The 23,581-nt window shown below is 45.8% G+C and overlaps 2 protein-coding genes across 5 annotated transcripts in view; one reads left to right on the forward strand and one right to left on the reverse strand.

Annotated features, from left to right (window-relative positions):
• Positions 1-2,528, forward strand: part of aatf (apoptosis antagonizing transcription factor) — a 12,803-nt gene extending 10,275 nt beyond the window's left edge. For both annotated transcript variants that reach the window (XM_080839036.1, XM_080839037.1), the window contains one exon: positions 2,021-2,528. Coding sequence is in view for 1 of the 2 variants with exons in the window: in XM_080839037.1 (XP_080695163.1) it covers positions 2,021-2,084 (64 nt within the window). In the remaining variant the exon portion in view is untranslated. The remainder of the gene's footprint in view (positions 1-2,020) is intronic.
• Positions 2,529-3,717: 1,189 nt separating this feature from the next.
• The window catches only part of acaca (acetyl-CoA carboxylase alpha), a 48,762-nt gene continuing 28,898 nt past the window's right edge, over positions 3,718-23,581 (reverse strand). For 2 of the 3 annotated variants that reach the window (XM_080852421.1, XM_080852420.1), the window contains 14 exons: positions 23,405-23,502; positions 21,807-21,927; positions 21,315-21,425; positions 16,888-17,031; positions 14,613-14,733; positions 12,792-12,888; positions 10,141-10,237; positions 9,872-10,007; positions 9,343-9,520; positions 8,965-9,077; positions 7,793-7,947; positions 7,330-7,500; positions 4,746-4,882; positions 3,718-4,399 (listed from right to left, as the gene is read on the reverse strand). In XM_080852421.1, the coding sequence (XP_080708547.1) occupies positions 4,270-4,399; positions 4,746-4,882; positions 7,330-7,500; positions 7,793-7,947; positions 8,965-9,077; positions 9,343-9,520; positions 9,872-10,007; positions 10,141-10,237; positions 12,792-12,888; positions 14,613-14,733; positions 16,888-17,031; positions 21,315-21,425; positions 21,807-21,927; positions 23,405-23,502 (1,809 nt within the window). In that variant the 3' untranslated portion in view covers positions 3,718-4,269. Of the gene's footprint in view, positions 4,400-4,745; positions 4,883-7,329; positions 7,501-7,792; positions 7,948-8,964; positions 9,078-9,342; positions 9,521-9,871; positions 10,008-10,140; positions 10,238-12,791; positions 12,889-14,612; positions 14,734-16,887; positions 17,032-21,314; positions 21,426-21,806; positions 21,928-23,404; positions 23,503-23,581 lie in introns of those variants that run through there. The other variant, XR_013968910.1, reaches the window with a different exon arrangement.

The following is a 23,581-nucleotide window of genomic DNA, read 5'->3' on the forward strand; positions in this document are numbered from 1 at the left end:
GGGAATGAATGAACACTGCAGCCTCCCTCTCTGTCTCCCTTTTCTCTCTTTCAGGGTTTTTCTCAAGTCCTTCCTGCACACCCAACCTCCCCATGCTTCTCACAGCTACATTTTAATGCTTTTTTCTCTCTCTACCCAGCACACAACCCCCCCCCCCCCCCCCCCCCCACACACACACACACAGCCACAGCCCCCCCTCCCCTCATCGCCTCGCCATCACCATATCTCAACTCCGGCTTCACGGCCGTTGATACGCTCCACTGCTCCCATGAATGTTAATGCCTATAGGGTGGTGTGTGTGTGTGTGTGTGTGTGTGTGTGTGTGTGTGAGAGAGAGAGAGAGAGAGAGAGAGAGAGAGAGAGAGAGAGAGAGAGAGAGAGAGAGAGAGAGAGAGAGAGAGAGAGAGAGAGAGAGAGAGAGAGAGAGAGAGAGAGAGTGAGTGTAGGGGGAGGGGCATCCTGTGTGTACATTCCAACAAATATTCTCCTGTGGCACAGGTCTTCCATGGGGGTTGAGCGGATAATCACGCGTTTAGTGTCGCGTACAAGCCATGATTCAGCATACAGGGAAACTATGGCAAAAGACAGGACTTTCATTGCCAGTTCCTCACACATCCCTCCCAAGTCTTGCTTAAAGAAACCCCCCCAACACACAGAGACACACATCTGTAGTCATTTGATCCGGTTGCTGTCATCCCCTCTCAGTCATCTCTGTGCTTAGAATTCCCCTGCGTCTGTTTGTGCTTCTCTGTCAGAATGAGAATGTATGCATTATATGATAATCACTGGCTCTTGTAATCCTTGGATCTGGTGGTGCATTTGAAACAGGGATTGGGGATTAAGACCCCCCCCCCCCCCCCCCCCCCAGTCCTCCAATAGGCAGACCCCTGGTCTCATGGGGACAGAGTTGACATGTCCCCCCACCCCCAAAAACCGAACAGGTCGGGCCCTTGTGTGTGTCAAGTAGCTGGCGTCTCTGCATTAAACAGCAAGCCCAGGCCACACTTTATCTGGATTAGGACTGGAAAAAAAGCGTTGAAAATGGCTACAAGTGTGGTGTGAAATTTCTTTTTTTTCTCCTTTTTCTTCTTTATTCTCCTGAGAACACTGAGGCTCTTGTGTTGTCAACAGCTGGAGTGTGTTTAGGGTCTTTGTCACACTCTTGTCTTCTCCAAGCAATCCCAAACAACAGTTCAAAAATGTTCACCTACAACGCGGTTGTTCTGTGAAAAGGTTTCAGGGGAAATTGCAAATTGATATCCTGAAGTGGTTGGAGGGGGGTGTGTGTGTGTGCGTGGGGGAGGGGGAGGGTTGCTACTCATGAGATCTTAACCATGTCAACAACTTGTTTTGGGAGTGAGGAAAAAGAATTTGGACAAAAACCTTAATCCTAACAAGGGGCACACAAACAAGCTGAAACCCTTGGGAGGCCATACTGATGACCTTGCTGGGATGGCTGGAACCCTAGACTACAGACCGAAGGTTGTACAGGGATGTGACGCGATGCTTTAAATAGGTGCCTCTCTGGACACTGAAAGGACATGTTAAAAAAGCAGCAGAATAGTACATGCTCATTGGTTCATCGGCTGAAGGTTTAGAGAAACTTGACTCGTATAAGGCATTTACATAGAAGCTGAATTTTTGGGTACTGCCAATGAAGAAAAATAGGGAAAATTGGTTGTTTTTGTTACTAGCTTTTAACTGACATGTTCAGATAAAACCTGAGTATTGCCCACCATCAAAAGCAATACCTGGTAGGGGGAGCTTTTGCACAAGCGGCAGCATCCCTGTACCATGAATGGGTCGGAATGCCCATTGGGACGCGGTTTCCAGTCCGGCTCGCGGTCCTTTCCCAATCCCGCTCCAGCTCGCTTCCTGTCTCTCTTTACTGTCCTATCTGATTAAAGGCATAAAAGGCCAAAATAAATGTTAAAATAAGCAATACCTGGTGTTTTTTTAAAAGATGTTAATGGTGATTTTTTTTTTTTTAATGGAGATTTACTTTTCATTTTGGTTGCAGAACTGAGTTGTATCGCTCACTGTTTGGAGGAAACACTCTCACTGGTGCCAACCCACATGACTGACCCTAGACCTGCTGAGCTGTTGATCTGGGAACCCTGGATGCAGCCATTGGGTACGGTGGATAGAGGCTCCCTCGTGCCATCCCAGATGGTCACTGTTCACAGGACAGTGGGCAGAAGACTTCAGACTGTGCTGGAGGGTGAACTGGAAATGATTGGAGTTTTGTTCTTTTGCCAGGATTTGTATTTTTTTTTCTATTTGAAATATAGGAAATGCTATAGAATATGTCTTGATGTCAAATACAGTTTTGTACTTTTTCACGTGACTGAGGCATGCTGTGTGAAAGGAGAAGTGATATTCCTATATTGTATTTATTTTCTGATAATTTCTAAGGTCAGAGCTTGAACCTTGATGTTAATGGACAAACAATGCAAGATGAATGGATATTCCTGTATAATGTTTTTGCAAATCAACCAAGTATCGGAATATTGTAACACTGTGCAGAGGGAACAAATAAATTGTACATAAAATTAAATGTTATATGTATGACTTTATTAAACGTGATAGAGGCAACCCAGAGTTGGCCACAGTAAACACATACACGATCCATTTGACACATACATTACATGGTCATCTGCATCTCTTCAGTAACATGATCATGATCCGTGTCACAGGTCTTTACAACATTACGACACAATCTCACCCAGGTCCCAGTGGACATGAGCAGTAGCCGTTGACCTATCCTTTGGATCAAGTATAAATATGCACGGAAATGCTAACTTGCTATGAGGCTATCTGGCAGAAGTGGCTACCGTCACGCAGCCACGCGGCGATGACGGACGTCACTGTAGTGTGTGTGCCCCAACACTACTCAACCCAGGCTGAGCTCCGCAGCCCTTTCCATCAGTACAACCGCAGAGGATCATCAAACATGTAACTCTCAGGACCATGTCTTCTCTTCACGTCATTAGTTAAGCGTTCCTCTCCTCCTTAGTAGTAACAATTGATTATTTGTTATATGATTATTTATTCATTTATTTAGCATTTAGTATGATGAGATGAGTGCATGTCAAAGAGCAGTTATAATGACAAAAGCTTGGAACCTGCTTTTTCATGTTGCACATTAATTACAGTGAACAGTACCTACACTTACCATTGCTGCCGTTTAATACATTAGTTTTACAGTTTGGAATGTTTGTACTTTAGAAAATATTTCCGTTAGGCTAAATGACCACACATGTGCAGCTGAACGGCATGTTTGGAATAAGCAACAGAACTCCATGTAGATACCAAATGCTGGGAGTATGGCAGACAGAAAATGACAACAGAACAAACCACTGAGCAAATGTCATTGTAAGAATGCATTGCAAGGTAAGGTGCATATGCTTCCATTAATGGTGGGGTGTGTGTGTGTGTGTGAGACACTTGAAAAGGGGGCCCTTCTGGACTTGCCTCTCGTGCGAGTCCCTGTGTGAGTGTGTGTGTGTGAGTCCCTGTGTGTGTGTGTGTGTGTGTGTGTGTCTCTCGGATGGCGCTGATCACCATGCCTGTTCACGCTCTCAGTGTTTGATCATTAATGAAGTGCTCTTTCCCAAGGTGTGCTAATCTCTCCTCCCAGCTCTCCTGCAACCCCCCCAGCTCCCCCCCCCCCCCCAGCATGTTCTGACCGTAGCGGACACGTTCAGCGATGCCACACACACTGTCGTGTAGAAAACAGGAAAGAAACAAAGAAGAAAAAAAAAAAACCCATCTCAGTTCCCTTGATAGCCTTTTTTTCTTTTTCTGTAATACATCTTTTGTTCTTTGAGGGTGGGAGGGTGGCGTCTCAGCCATTGACTCATGATTTAAAATGACCCCTTTGTTAATTGCTATTTGCTAAGTAGGAATTGTCAAACGCTATTTTGGACTAAATTAATCATTTTTTTTTTTTGTATCCACTTTGACTAACTCTGCAGTTTACGATCGATCATAAAGATGCAACAGAGAGTAAAAACATCTTTAAGACTACATGTCTATATGTGCACACGGTTCTGAATCCCAGAACTATTATTTCAATAGTTCTTTCATTTTTTTTAACCAGGGTTTTTATTTTGCCTGGAACATTTCATATCCATGTAGTCTCTCTTCCTTAGGATCAGAGCCAACAGTGCAACAGTGTTCTGTAGGGTGACATGTTGGCTCCTCCAGCCAGAGTTTACCAGTATTCCCCATTCTGTATGGGGTAGGTGGGGGCAACGCTGAGCGTCTCTACGATGATGCGGCGGGGGCGTCCATGGTGGAGAGGATGCGCACCACCTCTGCGCGCTGCGTCGGCGAAATGTGTTGAGTCATGTGAACGATGGAGTCCATGGCAACCTCTGGGTTGGCTTGCACCAGGCTTTGACGGAAATAGGAAAAAAGAAAGAGTTACCGAGCTGCGTTGAACGTGAACGTCGGTGAGCCAGGAAGAGAAATCAGGACAAACCACTGGGGGGGACAACATGCACTAACATTGCCGTTATTAAAACAGAAGATCACGGTTGGCACGGCAACCTTCAGAACTATAAAGGCCATCTCTGCTCAATCAAGCGCCAAGGTCACGGACTTCCCCAGGGAACACAAACACTTGATTACATTGTAATTGTTCGTGCACGTATTGTAAATGTGTGCCTTTGCTGTGCTGCGGGGACTGAGTGGAAGCCCTTGATGATGAATGTGAAGTGGTGGGTGAGGCCCTCTCGTACCTGCGGATCTGTTTGAGGATATGGTCCCTACGGATGTACTTGATGTTCTCGTCAACGACAGAGCGCGCTCCTTCCTCCTCCGCCAGCTGCTTCTCCAGCCAGTCCACCACCTCCTCGTTGCTGTCCCACAGATAAGCCTAGAAAGGGGGAGAGGAAGATTGATAAGGAAATGAAAGGAGAGAGAGAGAGATAGATAGATAGGAAGACGAGGGAATGTGCACAGATGAGGAACGCGGCTCAGTCGCCAAGATGATTCTCCCTATCCATGCTGCTGCTTCAAACATGATGGGATGATTTGGTATAGTGATTAGACACCTCCTCCCTTCAACTTTAGCCCCCCCCCCCCCCCTCACACACACACCACCACCACCACTGGTCAACAAGAACCTGGACATACATTTTAAAAAGTGGCCCTTTGGATGGAGTCCTGCAATAGAAATCTGGCTGATCTTTAAACAAAGTGAGAGGGCTGTGCAGTGGACCGAGGCCGTTTACCGGTCTCCCGCCTCCCCAGAAAAAAATACAAAAAAACCTGCCTGCACTTGAAGTCCGCGGGAACGTTTAATGCCCTTATTAATCATTTTTAATCCGTTTGCTTTTAATTAAGAAACAGCATGTTGCTCTCCTATCTGCACATGCCAGGGTGCAGATTAATTGTGGCTTAAGATAGCCGTCCCTGATTGGAGTAATGTATTAGCGAGCCAGACGCCCATATTCTAAAGATACTTCAGTGGGGCCTCGGGGCGCTTGGCTGAGCTCCAGGTCTTTTTCCGGGCCCCTTTCTGATAGGAGTGTGGGGAAAGAACAATGTCATTGGTTGGAGTGGGGTGGGGTGGGGGTGGTTGGTTTGGGGGGGAGGTTGAATTTGAATCTTTTCTTTACTGACCAACTCCCTATAGTTCCCCAGGAATGGATGCGCCCAAGGACATCATTTGAACTACTGCCTGCCGGTGTGAGGGATCCCAGACAAGCGGTGGCTAATTAGCATAAAATGGTGGTGTGATAACTATAGCTCAGCTCACCCCTCTGGAGCCCAGCCTACCAAACGCTATTCAAAATTGTTGATGTATTTCTAGAAATACATTCACTGCAAAAATGGTGACCTTCTTACCCAAAGAGAATATATCTCATACTTTTACACATACTCATCAAGCAGACTTACATACTCTGTGTGTGTGTGTGTGTGTGTGTGTGTGTGTGTGTGTGTACGCACATATTGGGACAGTATGTAAGTTTGCTTGATGCGTATGTGTAAAAGTCGTTTTTATTACATGACACACGTCATATTCTACAATAGATTGAGTTCATTTTTTGTATCAAATTTCTACACAAAAAAATCCATAATGACAAAGTGAAAACAGGTTTTTAGACATTGGTGCTAATTTATAAAAAGCTCAATGTAAAATAACACATGTACAAAAGTGTGCACACCCTTTGATATCACACCCAAAAGTGAGCTGAGGTGCATTTTGTTCGCACTGATACTGCTTGTGATTGGACATGATTGGGGATTTCTCAAGCCATTAGAATCAAGATTCTCTGGTCTGATGATTTTTCTTTGGCCCGAATACCAAGCCTCACGTCTGGAGGAAACAAAGCACCTCTCATCACCTGGCTAATACCAAACCTACGGTGAATCATGCCAGTGGCACCGCTCCTCACCTGGCTAATACCATCCCTACAGTGAAGCATGGTGGTGGCAGCATCATGTTGTGGGGATGTTTTTAAACAGCGGGAATGGGGCGACTAGTCCTGATAGAGGGAAAGATGAATGCAGCTAAGATCCTTGAAGAAAACCTGCCCCAGAGCGCTCTTGACCTCAGACTGAGGCGAAGGTTTACCTTCCAACATGACAACAACCCGAAGCACACAGCCAAGAGAACAAAGGAGTTGCTTCGGAGAATGTCGGTGCATGTCCTTGAGTGGCCCAGCCATAGCCGAGACCTGAATAAAATTGAACAGCTGTGGAAAGAGCTGAAAATGGCTGTGTACCGACGCTCCCCATCCAACCTGATGGAGCTTGCAAGGATATGCCAAAAGGAATGGGCAAAAATGTCATAAACAAGTGTGCCAAGCTTGTAGTTCTTTCCCAAGACGGCTTGAAACTGTAATTGTAGCCAGGTGCAGCAACCAAATATTAAGCTAAGGGTGTGTACAGATAAGTAACCACTGAACAACTTATTTTTGTCAGTAAAATAAAATGGCCTATTTTCTAAAAACGGTTTTCGCTTCGTCTGTAGTCTGTAACGTAATAAAATGTGGAGAAGGTGTAAGGGGTGTGCAGACTTTTCGGTTTGACTGTATACATACATATATATATATAGACTTTCATACTACATACATACTATACAATATATAGACTTATACTCTGTCCCTATATATATATGTAGAAAATGGAGATCACATGCTTATACTCATGAGTACTTTCAAAGCACCTCATCAATGACAACTCATGATGGCATCATGACTAGCGGGGCAGCCATGTTCCAGCTTCCAATTTAAACATGTCTCTCAGCCTCAGTGCCCTGTGGAGATGGAAGGATCAGTGTGCCTGTCGATGGTGGTAGGGGGTGGGATGCCTCACCTTGACGGCTCCCTCTGCCTCCACGAACCAGCGGCGCAGCATGGCCTGGATCTGGCCGTCAGTGAGCTCGCTGTTGGCCGCCGAGATCTTCCTCTTCACCGTGTCCTCCAGCAGCAGACGCCGCAGGCGCCAGTAGAAGAAGTGCCGCGAAGTCCGCCAATCCAGAATGTCCTGCGCGGGAACACACGCAAATCAGACATTGATTATACTCTTCTGTTCAGCAAACACAATTACTGATTTTACTTTCCACTATGTCCTCTTTGCTTTTTTTCCTCCAGGGATCTGAACAGCTGAATACACTCTGGAGTAGACTCTGTGTACCGCACACGCACAGGCACACGCACATGCACGCAGACACACACGCACGCATGCACGCACGCACGCACGCACGCACGCACGCACGCACGCACGCACTCAATGTGCTGGTCTGGCTCAGTGTCTTTGGTAAGGCCATAAGACTGACCGTGATGACACCCTTCTCCTGCATGCGGCCAGGTGTGTCGTGGAGGTCGGCGAACTGCACCGCCACCTGGTGGTAGATGGGCAGTAAGAACTCCTCCCGCTCCTTCAGCTGGCTCTCTAGCTCCTTACGGTCCGAGACGTTCAGCTCAGGGGTTCCTGGACACATGCAAACAAACAGACAAACAATTAAAAAGAAGAATACAAAAAATAAATAGATTCAACTGCTAAAGGCCACTTAGCAAGGGGTCTGTGTTTGTTTGATTACCTAAGCTTCAACTCTGACAATGGACCAATAAGACTCTGTGAAAAGCTGGGCAACATGACCTTTAATGTCAGTTAGCAACAACCATAAACACTGTGAGGTACTGAGCGCGATCAAACTCATTCCTAACAGTTTTGGCCCCAAATGCTAAAGGTGCCCATAATGTGTAGAAGGGGGGGGGGGGGGGAGTGGAGAGCGGAGCACAGAACACAGCGTTTGGCCCAGCCTGAACAGAGCTGGGTGGGCTCAGGGGGGTGGGGGGCTCCCTCCTAATCCAGTGTGAGCCCGGGGTTTTTCAGAGCCTGGGGGAGGGGTGGCCCTCCCTGTCAGCCAGAGGATTGATTTCCGTCAAAGCCAATCGGGCGGGCGAGGCGGAGCGGCTGGACCCGGGGCTCCTCTGGCCTCTCCTTAGCCGGTGGGGGGAAATCGATGGCGGGGGCACAGGCAGGCTGGCGTGTGGACGATTGATCCGAGACGCCACTGACTGACACCTCTCCACCAGGAAGGGCGGCAAGAATGACACAATCAGTGGCAGATAATAGGCCCTCGAGTTACAGGATTATGCCTGCCACACACACACACACACACACACACACACACACACACACACACTCTCACACACACACACACGATAAAACAGCAGCCATCTCTGGACAGAGAAGGACACGGGGAGGAGGGGAAGGAAGATATAGGTAGAGATCTGCTTAAAGTGAAAAGCACTTGAAAAATCACCTTTGTTGTTGGAAACGAGTTAACTACTACAGTGGTCTTTCTCTTTGCATATATTCCGAATTGTTTGAATTATTTGAATACTGTGCTGGCCTTCCTGAAGCCGAATTCAGAAAAGGCAAAAAAAAAAAGGTTTCACCTTCTTCAACCTGAACAGACAAAAAGCAGAAAGAAAAACTCACCGAGTTTCTCCGCCAGGCCCATGTAGACGGGGTCCACTCGCCTCATGGTCTTCACTAGGTCCTTCTTCCTGAACTTGATCTCCACCGTGCCCTCGGGCTCCAACACACCACCGCTGTCAAAGAACAAGACCACAGGAGAAGACTATCAACCAAACAACCAACACACCACCGCTGTGAAAGAACAAGACTGCAGGAGAAGACTATAACCTAACCAACACGCCACTGCTGTCAAAGAACAAGACCACAGGAGAAGACTATAAACCAATCAACCAACCAACCAACAAACCAAACAACCAACCACTTGCACCGACAACCAAAGGCACAAACAAGTCTTTTTTCCATCCACTGCTGACGTGGATTAGAGTAAGAAATACTCACCGGCTGTCCTTGTCGGCGTACATCTCCATGTGGCGTGGGTTGATGGTGGGGTCGATTACCACCCAGGAGCCCCCCCTGAGCTCGGCCTGTGGGGGGATGTAGACCAGCACCGGCTGCCGGTACTCCCTCAGTCCGTCCACAATGTAGGCCCCAAACTTCAGCACCTGGTCGTACATGTCTGAGGAAAGGAGTGTGGAAAGCACTCTCTAGTTTACTTTTCAGATGACAAAGCATGACAATGAGGAAGGATAACAAGGAATAGGAAATATATTTCAATACTAATTATTGATACATAAATGGCTCTTCATGTCAATGCCTTGTTTGGTCATGTCACAATCTTTGCTGTAAGAGAGACCCATGACTCATGTATACTCATGAATGACCATGTTGACCATGTATACGCACATCTAACATGATAGTCATTATTCACTCATAACTAATAAATAAAAACAGCAGCATGTTCAGTGATATATTTCTCCAAAAAGAAAAGGGTCTGCAGATGGTCTGATGTCTCCCTCCCCCCACTGACCTTTCATGCCCCCAGAGAAGCCCCTCCAGTTGGCGAACACCATCAGTGGCAGTCCCTCGCGGTTCAGGTCCTTGATGGCCTGCGCCGTCTTAAACGCCGAGTCTGGGAACCACACCTGGCCAGCCTGCTGGATGATCTGAAGGGGGAAGGAGGGAGAGGAACCATTATAAAACACCACCTTCCCCACCACCACCACCCAGCTTTAGCCAAGACGCCGTGGAGAAGAGCATGTTTGTTTGCCTGCGCGGGTGAAGCATCGAGGGGCTTACCTTGGCCTCAGAATCCAGATTAGCCGGATCCGCCGGGATGGACAGCTCCACGGATCTGGTTTCCACGGCAACCACTCCGGTGGGTATTCCACCAAGTCTGTGACCAGGGGAGGAGGACATGAATGCTGCTGTGTTATTTACGATGAAGCGTCAAAGAGAAGCATTACTACTTTTGTGGAAGGGAATAAGTAAAGGGAAATGGGGTAAATATAAATGTTATTGTACACACACACACATTTGTGTGTACAATTACATTTATATTCTTACCACAATTATTTATAGTTATACATATACAGTATATAACTATGAATAATTGTGGTAAGAAGGTAATAGTTGGGGGACAAGGAACAAGGGAGTGGGGAGTGTTAAATCAAGAGTTAATTCTCCCCAAGGCTGCTCCAGAAGCAGTCGTGTCAAAGGTGAACAAGAGTCAATGGGAGTTAATGGTGATGGAGTCAAATGGATTTTGAGGAGAATCTCTTCACTTCCAGCTTCATTGCTTGTTTTTCTGTGAAGCTATTCTGGAGCAGCCTTACAGGGCAGAAATAAGAGGCATTCTTATAAAAATGTGGGATTATGTGTCCGTGTGCATGTGTGTGTATGCAGAGGTGGGTAGTAAAGCATATTTTTTATGCATTGTATTATAAATTGTACTTACAGGAGTAGTTTTAATGCAATGCATAATACTTTTCACTCTTACTCGAGTACATTGACGATTAAAATAAAAGTACTTTTACTCCATGACGCTACACATCTCTCGGTGCTTCTATTTTATTATTTTCACTTTTTTTATTTTTACATGTGCACAGGTTCTAGCCTACAACCTCGACTGCCCTGGCTACGTGTAACAGACACACCTCATTGGCTTCCGGTTCGTACGTCAACAGCACAGCTATATTGAACCAGGACACTTGACAGCGGAAATCTATGGAAGTCAAAAAAAATTAAATGTCTCGGAGCGGAAATCGCTGGAAAAATGGCACAAGCGTGTGCAAATCAAAGCATTCTCCAGATGTACTGGAATTACTTTTTTTTGCTTTCGTACTTGGTAGCCTCACTTTATATTGAGAGCTATCTAATCAGCAGAGTGAGATAAAACAGCATAACGGAAGATTTGCTAATCGCTAATGGCTAAAACTTAGTCTGGGAAGTCCCGCCCCACTTCTTCCGGCCAAATTGATTTTGCCTCAGAACTGGGTCTGGCCAAGTATGGATACCCGTTCATTTCAAGATTTCCACAATCCTTGGAGCCAATCACAAACTGGCTTTTGGCTACCTGGCGCGCCATTGGCGGATTTAAACTTACCACGGCTACGTTACAAATTCTACTGCACGGAGAGTTTTTAAACATTGGACATGGTGGCCGCCGAAGCACCGCAAAACTTCGATAAGGCAAGTTTTCTTTGAAAACAGAACAGAAACTTGCCCTGGAACAATTCATACAGAAAAAATATGTGTTTGCTTTATTACCGATCGTTGTATCGTTGTATAGTATCGTTGGTCTGATTGGTTAAAGGCGTGTCCAATTACGTGAGTGAAGTGGATCGCTGATGATAGTTGGCCAGACTAACTGAGCAAATGCAATGCAGTGAAGGGGCAGGGAATTCCCAGACAAGCTAAAACTAGCAAAACCTCTTGAACTACTCACCTCAAACTAGTTAGTCAACAACTGTCCTAACACAGTCAAACATCAAGCAAGTGCAACACAAGACAAAGCAAGACGGCAAATTAGCTACTTACTAGTTGGGCAGACACAGTGGTGTAGTACAGGGTATACGCAGGTATACAGAGTATACCCACTTATTTTTCAGTCACCATTGCGTATACCCACTTCTCAAAACAGTGCCTTTATCTTTACTGTATAGGCTGCTTAAAAAAAAATAAGAGTATACCCACTTCTCAAGGGACCACTACACCACTGGGCAGACAGTAGAAACCAGGCGGCTTCTGGCAAACCTACATAACCAAGTAATATGCCTACGGACCCTAGTATGACAATGACACGGAAGCGATTCTCCATATTAAAAGTCATTGTAGCGCCCCAATTTTTTTAAAGCTGTTATTTTAAGGTAAAACTGCTTATCCTCACCCTCACCCTTAAGTACAATTACTGCATAATGCCACTTTAACTTCAACGCCTAGTCTTAGTCCGTTTATTATTTCAGATAATTTAAGGCTGACGTTAGAATTATGTTATTAAAGTTAACTTTACTCCTTTAACCACATTCTCGGTTAGTGTAGTTAAAGTGTTTGCTCATTCGTCATTGCTCTGCTCAGTTGTCTGTGTCACTTTTGGAGAGACTAAACACCAATGATAGGCTACAACATTTGGTAATATAGGCCAGCCTAAAATGTATTTATTTATTTCCCCCAGTATTAAATCAATGTGATTTGCTGTGTTTATTAGATAAGCATTTTAAAATTTTGAGCATCTCGTATGATGTTTTTTACATCTATTACTCACTACTTTTTTAAGTAATTATTTTGATGGGTTCTTTCACTTCTACTTGAGCCTTTATAATTATAAAGTAACAATACTTTTACTTGAGTACATATTTTGCTTACTCAGTTTCAGAGTGTGTGTGATAGAGAGAAAGAGATGGTAAGTGACAGGAGTACTTATGAGAGGACAGAGCTGTAGTCATACCCACCTAGCCCTGCCCACTACCACACTCTGAGCCCACGGCTGCATGATCTCCAGGAAGGAGCCATGGTCAAAGAATCCACTCACCCACGCCCCCTTAGAGCCTGGAAGACACACACACACACACACACACACACACACACACACACACACACACACACACACACACACACACACACACACACACACACACACACACACACACACACACACACACACACACACACACACACACACACACACACACACACACAGAGAGAGAAAGAGAGTTAGAGAAGACGGAGGTAGAGAGAAAGACAGAAGCCCTAAGCGGCGGTGGCGGAGGCGGAGAAGGAGGAGGAGAAATTAATGAATTGCCTTTTGGCCCGTGCCGGAGTCTGTGAGCGGCGATAAAAATCATCTGCATACGCGTCCCTGCGACACATCAGACGTGGGGAAATAAACAATCTGCAGGAGAAAGTGGCACCTTTCTCTCTATCGGCTGGCGACAGCCTGTTCCCTGTCACCCGGCACGAGGCTGAGCTGAGCTGAGACGAGCAGAGGCTGGGGCTGGTGCTGGGGATGGGGATGGGGATGCTGTGTGGTTTTCATGGGGGCTCCGCTCTCTACACGTAGGCAGTAGCAGCGTGATGAATGAGGAGGGAGAAAAAGAGCGGAGCGCGCCAGAGAGAAAGATAAAGAGAAGGAGGGAAAGGAGGAAAGAGAGGGAGGGAAAGAAAGAGGAGAGTAAGAGAGAGGGACGAGGGGGAGAGAGTGAGCGAGAGAAAGTGCAAAAGGAGAAGGAGAGAGAAAGGGAGGCACAGAGAGAAGGAGGGAGCGAGAGAGACTAGTGAAGAACGGGAGGGAGAGAGAGAGAGAACAGTGGAGGGAGAGCGAGTGTGAGAGGCAATGAGAGTGGGGTTACAATTCAATTGCACCCGCAGCACTTCTGGAGCTGAGCCGACTGTTCCAGTATTATCTCTCGCCTGTGTTCTGGGGAGCGCACCTCCAGCCTCCAGCCACAGTGACACACACAGTACTGACTACAGAGTTCTGGGGACCGCACCTCCAGCCTCTCGCCACAGACACACACAGTACTGACTACAGAGTTCTGGGGACAGCACCTCCAACCTACAGCCAAAGAGACACACACAGTACTGACTACAGAGTTCTGGGGACCGCACCTCCAACCTACAGCCAAAGAGACACACACAGTACAGACTACAGAGTTCTGGGGACCGCACCTCCAACCTACAGCCAAAGAGACACACACAGTACAGATTACAGAGTTCTGGGGACCGCACCTCCAACCTACAGCCAAAGAGACACACACAGTACAGACTACAAAGTTCTGGGGACCGCACCTCTAACCTACAGCCAAAGAGACACACACAGTACAGAATACAGAGTTCTGGGGACCGCACCTGTAACCTACAGCCTCTCGCCTTAGAGATGCACACAGTACTGACTACAGAGTTCTGGGAACCGCACCACCAGACTACAGTCTCCAGAGACAGAGACACACACAGTACTGACTACAGAGTTCTGGGGACCGCACCTCCAGACTACAGGGTTCCCCTCAGCATGATGCATTAGTCTGACCTTTGACATCAGGCCTAGGCCTCTTCCTCCTTTTACTGCACTCAGAATCATGAGTTTCTGAAAACAAAACAGAGATTGGAGGTAGAGAGAGAGACAGAGAGAGAGAGGGAAGAAAGAATGAAAAGAGAAAAAAGGAAAAGGAAGAAGGAAAGAAAGAAAGACAGAAAGAATGAAAAGAGAGAAAAGAAAAAGAACGAAGGAAAGACAGAAAGAATAAAGCCGTAACCCCAGAGGAAGCCTGACTCACTCTGACTGGGCCTCCCTGACAGCATCCAGCGCGGGTCATAGGGGGCTTTGGTCGGCACAAACTCCACTGGCCGGTCAATGGGGTCCTTGGCACAGAGAATAGGCACTGGGCTGGAAGTGCACTGCAAACACACACACACACACACACACACACACACACAAAACACACACACAAACACACACACACACGTGAGTGCTACAGAAATAACCCTTAAGCATTTAAAATTTCTTAATCATTTCTAGAATAACATTGGGCCTCATTCTCGAACGCAGTTGAGAAGAATTTAAGAAGGACTGTCGCTGCCCTATCTGAGTCCGCTGCCCTAAATGAGTCGCGCATGCTCAAACACAAACGGTTTACGGCAGAAGGCTCAATATCAATGTATCTGGCTTCTCTTAACGCATAATGTAGGTTTATTTAACGTAGTGTTTTATAATTTTGTCAACGGTTTACAGCATAAGGCTAAACGTCGAAATATGGGGCTAGTCTTCACGCATAATGTGGGTATATTTACTCGTATATTTAATTGTGTTGTAAACGGTGAACAGCTAAGGCTTAACGTCAACATATGGGGCTGGTTTTAATGCATAATACCGGTACATTTAATGTTATATTTAATTGTGATGTAAACGGTTAACAGCATAAGGCTCAACGTCAACATATGGGGCTATGTTGTATTACTGTTACTAGTAACGAATGCACTGCTTAACTAATAATTCAATAAACATGAAGCTTAACATCATAAACCTTGGTGGATTTCAAACGTAAACAAATGCGCTTGTCATTCCACTTCATGCTGTACACCACCATGTTAAGGACTCTAAGGGCTCAGATACACATACGCGTCTTTTTTCAGGCAGAAACGCTTCAGTAACGCCTTCAGTAACGCCTTCAGTAACGCAAAGTGCGGCGGCCAAAACAGAAGCGGTGCGCTTCCCTGCCTTGCGCTGGAAAGTTGAGAATAGTTCAACTTTTAAGCGCACCTAAAAAACGCTTCAAAGACGCAACGCGTGGTGGAGAAGGGGCGCACGCTTTAAACGCGCCGTACCATAGGAATCAATGCATTTGCTCCCGTCCCGTTTTTACAAAAACGCGTATGTGTATCTGAGCCCTAAGGCAATCAGTTTCATTCATTCATTGTACTACAACTTGTGGTTTTTGAGGAATCGCATTTGAAAAAAACTGTCCGTGTTAAAAGGGTTAACGGCTGAATTTGTTAAAAAACCGTTGGTGATTGCGTTCACGTCAACTCTTCAGACATCCTCAGATTAAAATAATTATAATTACAATAAATGTGATAATATTTGTATCATTACCAATTACGTTTCACATTTAGTCATGATTCTACGAGGCATCATGATGTCATAAAATAAATAAAAGGACTACACCCAATTCATGATTCTACGAGGCATCATGATGTCATAAAATAAATAAAAGGGTTTGAACTGCCTAGCTAGCACTACCAGAGCAGGCACGTCCCTCTCTACCTTTAAGAAGCTTTTGAAGACCTAATTCTTCAGAGAGCACCTCCCTTCCTAACTGACACTTCGACTAGTGCTTGACTTGCACTTACAGCAGTTGCATTCCTGCACTTCTTTTTTCTTTTCTACCTCGTTTTTCTATTTCTTAAAGTAGTATTTATTGTTACACTAGCTCTCTTTTGCTCGTAGCTTGACTGTTCTCTCTCTTGTATGACGCCTTGTTCAAAGGCGTCTGCTAAATGACTAAATGTGAATGTAAATGTACACGAACACTGCAAATGTAAGTGAATAAATACATAAGCACTAAACTCAATCGCGTTGAAATAGCCATAGTGAAATAGAATGGACACATCTACATCCTGCAGTACCTCCACGTCTGCACCAGTTAAGTTAGATCTGCGTTTTGTGCTCGCTTTATGCTTAGACATGACTCGCCTTACGAGTTGCTTTCGTGTGGATTCGGGAGATTCCGACAGCACACGTCTCTCCGGTCGTGTGCCCTAATAAGGAGCTGGCGGGGCGTGTATTTATGCAAATCCACTTTCACGAAGACGCGCATCAATTTAAGAAACTATTCCGGGGGAGCACAGCTGAGAAGACTTCGGCTGCTTACGAACGCATTTTCAAGCGTGAAGGAATGCAGCCGAGGTGTTTACCTTACGTTGTTTGTACGAAGTCCGTAAGAAACATTTCAGAAGAAATTCAGAAAATGATCGAGAATGAGGCCCATTGTTTGTACTGTTGGATATACTATATTCTGCTAAATAGTGTGTGTGTGTGTGTGTGTGTATCACCTTTGGCATGTAGGAGAGCCACTGCAGTAGTGTGTAGACTCCCTCAAAGTCATCACACACTGTGCTGTGGGTCACACCGTTGTTGTGCATGATCTGCACACCGCCCAGCTGGTTGTTGGACGTGTACACCTCGCGCCCCAGCACCTGGGAGACAGGAAATGGACAGACTGTTACGCTACAACATTTCCTGTTTGGTCCTGTTAGAGAAAAAAGGCTCCTGTGTGTGAGTTAGTAGCAGCAGCAGAGCAGCAGCAGGCACAGAGGTTGTCCAGGGCTCTAGTCATATTTCTCGCTCCGCAGACGTTAGCCCTCAGTGTTATGGCTGACGATGGAGTGTAGTGTCACCAACACTCACGTCTCCAGGCTGTGGGTCGATCCCATTACACACACACACGCACACGCACACACACACACACACACACACACACACACACACACAAACAAAGAGAGCTGGCCACCATGTCAATAATACAGTCGATGGGTTGTTAAAGCTCAGAGTGTCAGTCAGTGGCCGCGCAGGTTGGAGGCTGGTTATTTATGCCCTCTGGAGGTTATCAATACATATATAATAGCTCCTCTTCTTCTGCTGCCTCCCATAGAAACGCACACACACACACACACACACACACACACACACACACACAATACATAATACACAAACAACAATGCCATCTTCACAAAGACTTGAGCATTGTAGGACTCCACCAACTACTTTAAATGTGCTGTGTATACCCAAGTAACCCAAGGAAGATATGGATGCCCATCCATTTTGAAGCTACCTGATTAGTTAAGGTAGTAATGCCATCTGTAGTGTCTGAAAGCCCAGGATAGTCCCAGAAACATGTGTTCATTTGGTTTGAAAATTCTGTCAAGGCAGTCTTGATGCGAACATAACTGAAGTATTATTATTATTATTATTATTATTTTTATTATTATTATTATTAGTTTACAGCTGCCTAAATTTAACCCAAATAACAAACTTCAAAAGGTGAAATGGTGAGCTGGTTAAGGAAAAACTGGACGTCAGTTTCCCTTCTATCGAAACAGGGTCTAGTGATTGTGATTGGTGAAGAGAAGAAACATTGACGTACACTTTGTCATATATCAAGTGAGTTTTAAGTATGTTCTCTCCTTTTTCTTGCCTGAGAAGCTCAAACTCTTATCAGCACTGTGCAGACTCTTTCAGATTTCAACACCTCCCCCACCCTCTTCTTTCAAACACTCAAGCTTTGAGGGTAGTTTGAAAAGAACTAAATTGAACCTGGTCTTTTCACAACCTTTTAGGGTGAGCGTATTGTTTAACACAAACCTAAACCTTGAGAACTTCACTCCCAACTGAAGCTGACTGGATAAATAAAGGTACACTTTAACCAGTTAGAGTGTCCTTGCTTTGTTTTTTTCTTTTACTCAAAGATTCCTTTTTTTTTCACTCTGTACCATTCCACAAATTCAGAGACATGTTATTTAGCGCTGCCCTTTCAGATATGGCAAAAAGAACCCACACCCGGGAGAATCTTTCTTTCACTGAAGCACACAAAAGTCTCTGGACTAAAAACAGTACACCTCCACTGGGTGCGTGTGGCCCGCAGAAGAGACTGCAGTCAGCTGAGTTCCACTCATGCAAGCTTCCCAGAGCTGGCAGCAGCCTCTCCCCAATGCTGGCTTTAGATGTGTTGGACTGGACTGAAGGGTCTGAGTAGCACTCTCTCTCCTGTCTGTGTGTGTGTGTGTGTGTGTGTGTGTGTGTGTGTGTGTGTGTGTGTGTGTGTGTGTGTGTGTGTGTGTGTGTGTGTGTCGGCCATCATTCCAGCACCATGTGGCCATTACTGGCTCTCCCATCCCCACTGCAAATCTCCGCCGGCTCTCCTAAAGCTGTCAGTGCTGCCTGCAGCTATGCCACGCTCTGCAGTCACCTTGACAGGCGGCTGGCTGCACCACATCCACTGCCCCGACCACCCCCCATGCTCGCCCTTTCTGCATCTTTTCTTTCTTTCTCTCTCTGTCTGTCTGTCTGTCTGTCTGTCTCTGTCTCTCTCTCTCTCCCTCTTTCTCTCTCTCTCTCTCTCTCTCTCTGTCTCTCCTTTCGTTTTTGTCAATCTCTCATTCTCCCTGTATTTCTCCTCTCTCCATCTCACTCTCTCCTGCTCTCTCTCTCCTGCTCTCTCTCTCCTGCTCTCTCTCTCCTGCTCTCTCTCTCCTGCTCTCTCTCTCCTGCTCTCTCTCTGCATTTTTGTCTTTCTCTCTCTCTCTCTCCTCTGTAGTCTCTGACTCCATATCTTATGCCTTCTCCTCAATCCTTCTCAGGCAACAAAAGGGTGATTACATCCAACATTGCTCTGAGTGAGTGAGTGAGTGAGTGAGAGAGAGTGTGAGAGAGAGAGAGAGAGAGAGAGAGAGTGTGAGAGACAGACAGAGTGATAGAGAGAGAGAAAGGGGAGCTTACTCCAGGCCCCCAGTTCATGGCCATTTTCCCCAGCCTCACGTGAAGGTGAACTAAACTGCCAAAAACAGTAATTTGTCTTCAGCTGGGGATGCTATTAGGCAAAGAGCTAATGGGGTGAAATGCCTGATGTGCTTCGAATTCTTAAACATGGCTGCCCTTTCAATGTAATGTTACAGTAAACAAAGAATCACATAGGCTATTCATGCTTTCCATATTGCCTGTACGACGTGATGATGAAACTGATAGTCCTGTACGTTGGTACTGTAAATAGACAGAGCTGGAAGAGAGTCAGCTGCACATTCACATGTCGGTGTAATAAAGATCATAACCCGGGGAAGCAGTCGCTGTAAACTGAAATGAGCATGTTGAAGCAGCCATATGTTGTCTAGTGGTGACCGAAGAGACGTGTTAATTCACAGTCAGGCAACCGTGAGGATGTGCCAATGTGAGTATAAAAAAAAAAGAGAGAGATAGAGATAGAGAGAAAGACGACGACAGAACGAGGGAGATGTGCCCAGAGAGAGAGAGAGAGCGAGACTTCCTCAGCACAAGTTTTTCAGTCTGATTTTAGACAAATGATATGGGTGTCCTTCTCCCAAGCCGCCGCCCCAGGCGTCAAGCTATTTCTATGCAAATAACAACTTCACGCTTGGCTCTCTATTATTCCCTCTGGAGCAACACCACCCTGACTCACCACGGCGACGGGGAGAGATGGGGGCGCCGGGCGCGCAGTGAGAGGAGGTGGGGGGGGGGGGGGGGGGGGGGAGTGGGAGGGAAAGAGGGAGGGTGTTTGGGGAAGATTACTGGAGTGTGAAACGGAGAAGGGAGAGAGAGAGAGACAGAGAGGGACAGAGGGAGGAGGGGGAAGAGACAGAGTGAGAGAGCGAGAGATGGAGAAGGAACACAAACATCTTTTACGATTCCCTCTTCGCCTGCTGATTTACACACAACGCTGTGTGTGTCTTCCGCGCCCTACTGTGCGCTATTGTTCCAGGCAGGGGCCACAAAAACCCTGCAATAAGCCTGACTCACTCTTCTCGTCTCTCCTCCTGCGCCTCCGTGCCAGATCCCAGCAAATACATGGATTCACCAATGCACAATGGATATATTATATATTACATGTCCGCTCTCCTTCTCCCTACCCCCTACTTACCTATACACACTCCCTATCTCTCCCCCTCCCTCTCACATACGCACACAAACACACACACACACACACACACACACACACACACACACACACACACACACACACACACACACACACACACACACACACACTTTCACGTGCTCTCTTTCTTTCTTTCTTTCTTTCTGTCACAGACACACACACACACACCACACACCACACACCACACACCACACACCACACTATGATCTGTACACAGCCAGGTAATATGTCAAAACAAATGAATTCAGCGGATAGGCTACAGTATAACAATTATTATAATGGAAAGTCATATCAAAATGCAGATGCTTTAAGCGCACAAATTAAAAAACAATCTCTCCAGGTCACGGCTGATGGCAAAGAGAGTGAAGGAACACACATAAGTCCTGTCACAACTCGCCCAGTTCCTCTGGAATCAAATTACCAGCACAATTAAGAAAAAATGAAATATATAAAGCAAGGAATAAAATGAACACGCCTCCTGTCTGTCATTTAGGCCCAGTTAATTTATGTACACATGCCTGTCTGAGGGAGGGAGTGCTTAAACAAAGACCCTGCTGTGAGGCGGCCCACACCAGAGAGAGGAGGCAGGTAGCACGTGTGTGTCTGTGCCACGGGCCTATCATCACTCATTAATGCTGACACACACACAGAACACACACCAAGAATAAAATCATGACAAAGAAATAGGGTTGAAAACGTATGAACTGTAAAGACAATAAAAGGTGAGATGGTTTGGGACGTACAAGATGAGGAAGGCTGAAAGTGACTCGGACTATGGAGGAAGACTGGGTCATGGGGTTTTGGACTACGCACCTTGTTGAGGGCGCCGGCCCCGGTGAGGATGATGTGGGAGTTCTCCACCTGGATGGTTCTCTGGCCCAGCCGGACCAGGTAAGCCCCGATCCCTATGGCTCGACACGTCACCTGGACACCAGGGAGGACACGGCGCAGTTCGTAACCATGTCAACATCAATAAATATAGTCATGCTCGCATTAACACTACTGTGGAATAGGGCTGGACGATGGGACCTGAACTGAATATCATGGCAATTGCACATATTTACTTCCATGATGTCAATCCGATGATGATTTTGGAGTGTCGGTTTTGGAATATCACTTTTCAAAAATAAATGTCAAATATCAGGCTCAAGTAGGAATTTCTATTTTGTATGTGTTCTTCATAATTTAACATAAAATAACAACCAAATCACAAACAAGTCAACCTGACAGCCCTAATTTATTTAGTAGAAATGGTTTATATAACATAATTATGCTGAGCGGTACGGTCAATGTGACTGTACCTACCAGGTTCATGGTGATGACTTCATCATAGGCCAGAGAGGATTCGCCGGCAATCATTCCAGAACCGCGCAGGTTTTCCACTCCAAGCCCCTCCTCCTTCCCGATGATGTCAGTGATTTTGTACCTTAAGGCGAGACGGTGGAAGTGTCAGATCTCCAGCCTTGTAGGACCCCTACTGCTATTACTACGGCACAGAACCCTGGGTTCACCTATGCAGAACGGTTCAACACTTTTTTCAGGAAGATGTTGATTATAATGGTAGCCCCAACAGCCACACATAAAATAACAGAAAAATAGATCATGTTTTCAAGCTTGTCGAGTGCACCGGAATGAGTGTCAAGGTGGGGGTGGGGGGGTGGAGGAAGTAAGAACACAGGGTCAGGCCAGACCTGTAGGGGGGGCATCCTCCCCCAGGGAAAATCCCACAGTTTGAGACAGAATTGGAAATCGTAAAGGCAGTGGTATTTACCAGGAAATTAGAGTGTATTTTACATTGCAACCACTAATTTGATGAAATCAAAACGGTCAAACTGAGCTGCACGTCAAAACTGAATTTCAGATGGTTTCCATAGACAATACAAATCCACCAATGCAGCAGAGGACCGCAAGTTTTTTGTTTGGGCCTTAAATGATGATTTTTTTTTGGTAGCAGAAAAAAAACTAAACACATCACTGGGTACCTCAGCCAAGAGGGACATTTTTTTTGCTGTTACAGCATTAAGATGCACATAGTTAAGCATTTGAGATCATAGGACCCCATAAACACCTGATTTACTGTCGCTAGATTTACTGTAAAAGCCATATTGTTTGCATAACCAACACCTATTCTCAAGCAACATCCTACAACTACACAACATTATCATCAAACCAATGGAATTATGACACTAACTAAATCCTATAAATGTTTGTCAGCATCGGAAAAACGTGGGAACAGATTCACATTTGGCTAACAGAAGTGAGGTGAAATATGATAGCCTGCTAATCGGTTTTAAGGTTGCTAATAAGCTATTTACCATCACGTTATGTCAGACAGACCCAGAGAAGGCCTTGGCAGATGATGTTTGCGATAGATTACAGCTGCCTCTTACAAATAAAACAAAACGTTTTCATTTGCATAATAAACACAGTCTAGCATGCGGCCACCAACGATGCTACATTGAATCAAAGACTCCTTGTATCAATAATTATTCTAATATAATATGATGAAAACCACTGCCCCCTCAAAAATAAACAATCCGTCTCTGTCATCCAATGTTGAACCAGTAGTTATGTTTTCAGGCACAGTTTGAGTGAAAAAAAATTCCAGCAAAATGATGCTTTACGATCATTATTGTCAAAAAATGTCATACCAAAATCATACCACATTTAGATTCATTACATTACATTGTCTGTCCATTCACAATGAGGACCCAGTGAAGGCTTGGAATGTGGAGCCCGCAGTCATGCCTCCCCACCCCCCCCCACTCCAGCCCCCCTAAGCTGGTCAAGTGAGACTGCAAAATGGGAAGGTCCCAATCATTCCATGAGATGTTTACTGCAGTCACGTGCCAGAGCAGCTCTTAATATAGTGAGGGTGGTGGTGGGGTTGGGGGGTGACTCACCTCGATTCACCCTCATCCTCCACATGCTCAACATGCACAGAGTTCAGAGCAGACACCTTTTTATAGTCCTGCGGTGTCAGGTACAGGTACTTAAAGCCCTGGAGAAAAAAAACAAAAACAGATGCATATCTGTTAAACTGCTATGACTGCTTTCAGTCGCATTTTTGGTTTTGAAGC

Source organism: Sprattus sprattus (genome assembly GCF_963457725.1).
Source record: "Sprattus sprattus genome assembly, chromosome: 1".
NCBI classification, from domain to species: domain Eukaryota; kingdom Metazoa; phylum Chordata; class Actinopteri; order Clupeiformes; family Clupeidae; genus Sprattus; species Sprattus sprattus.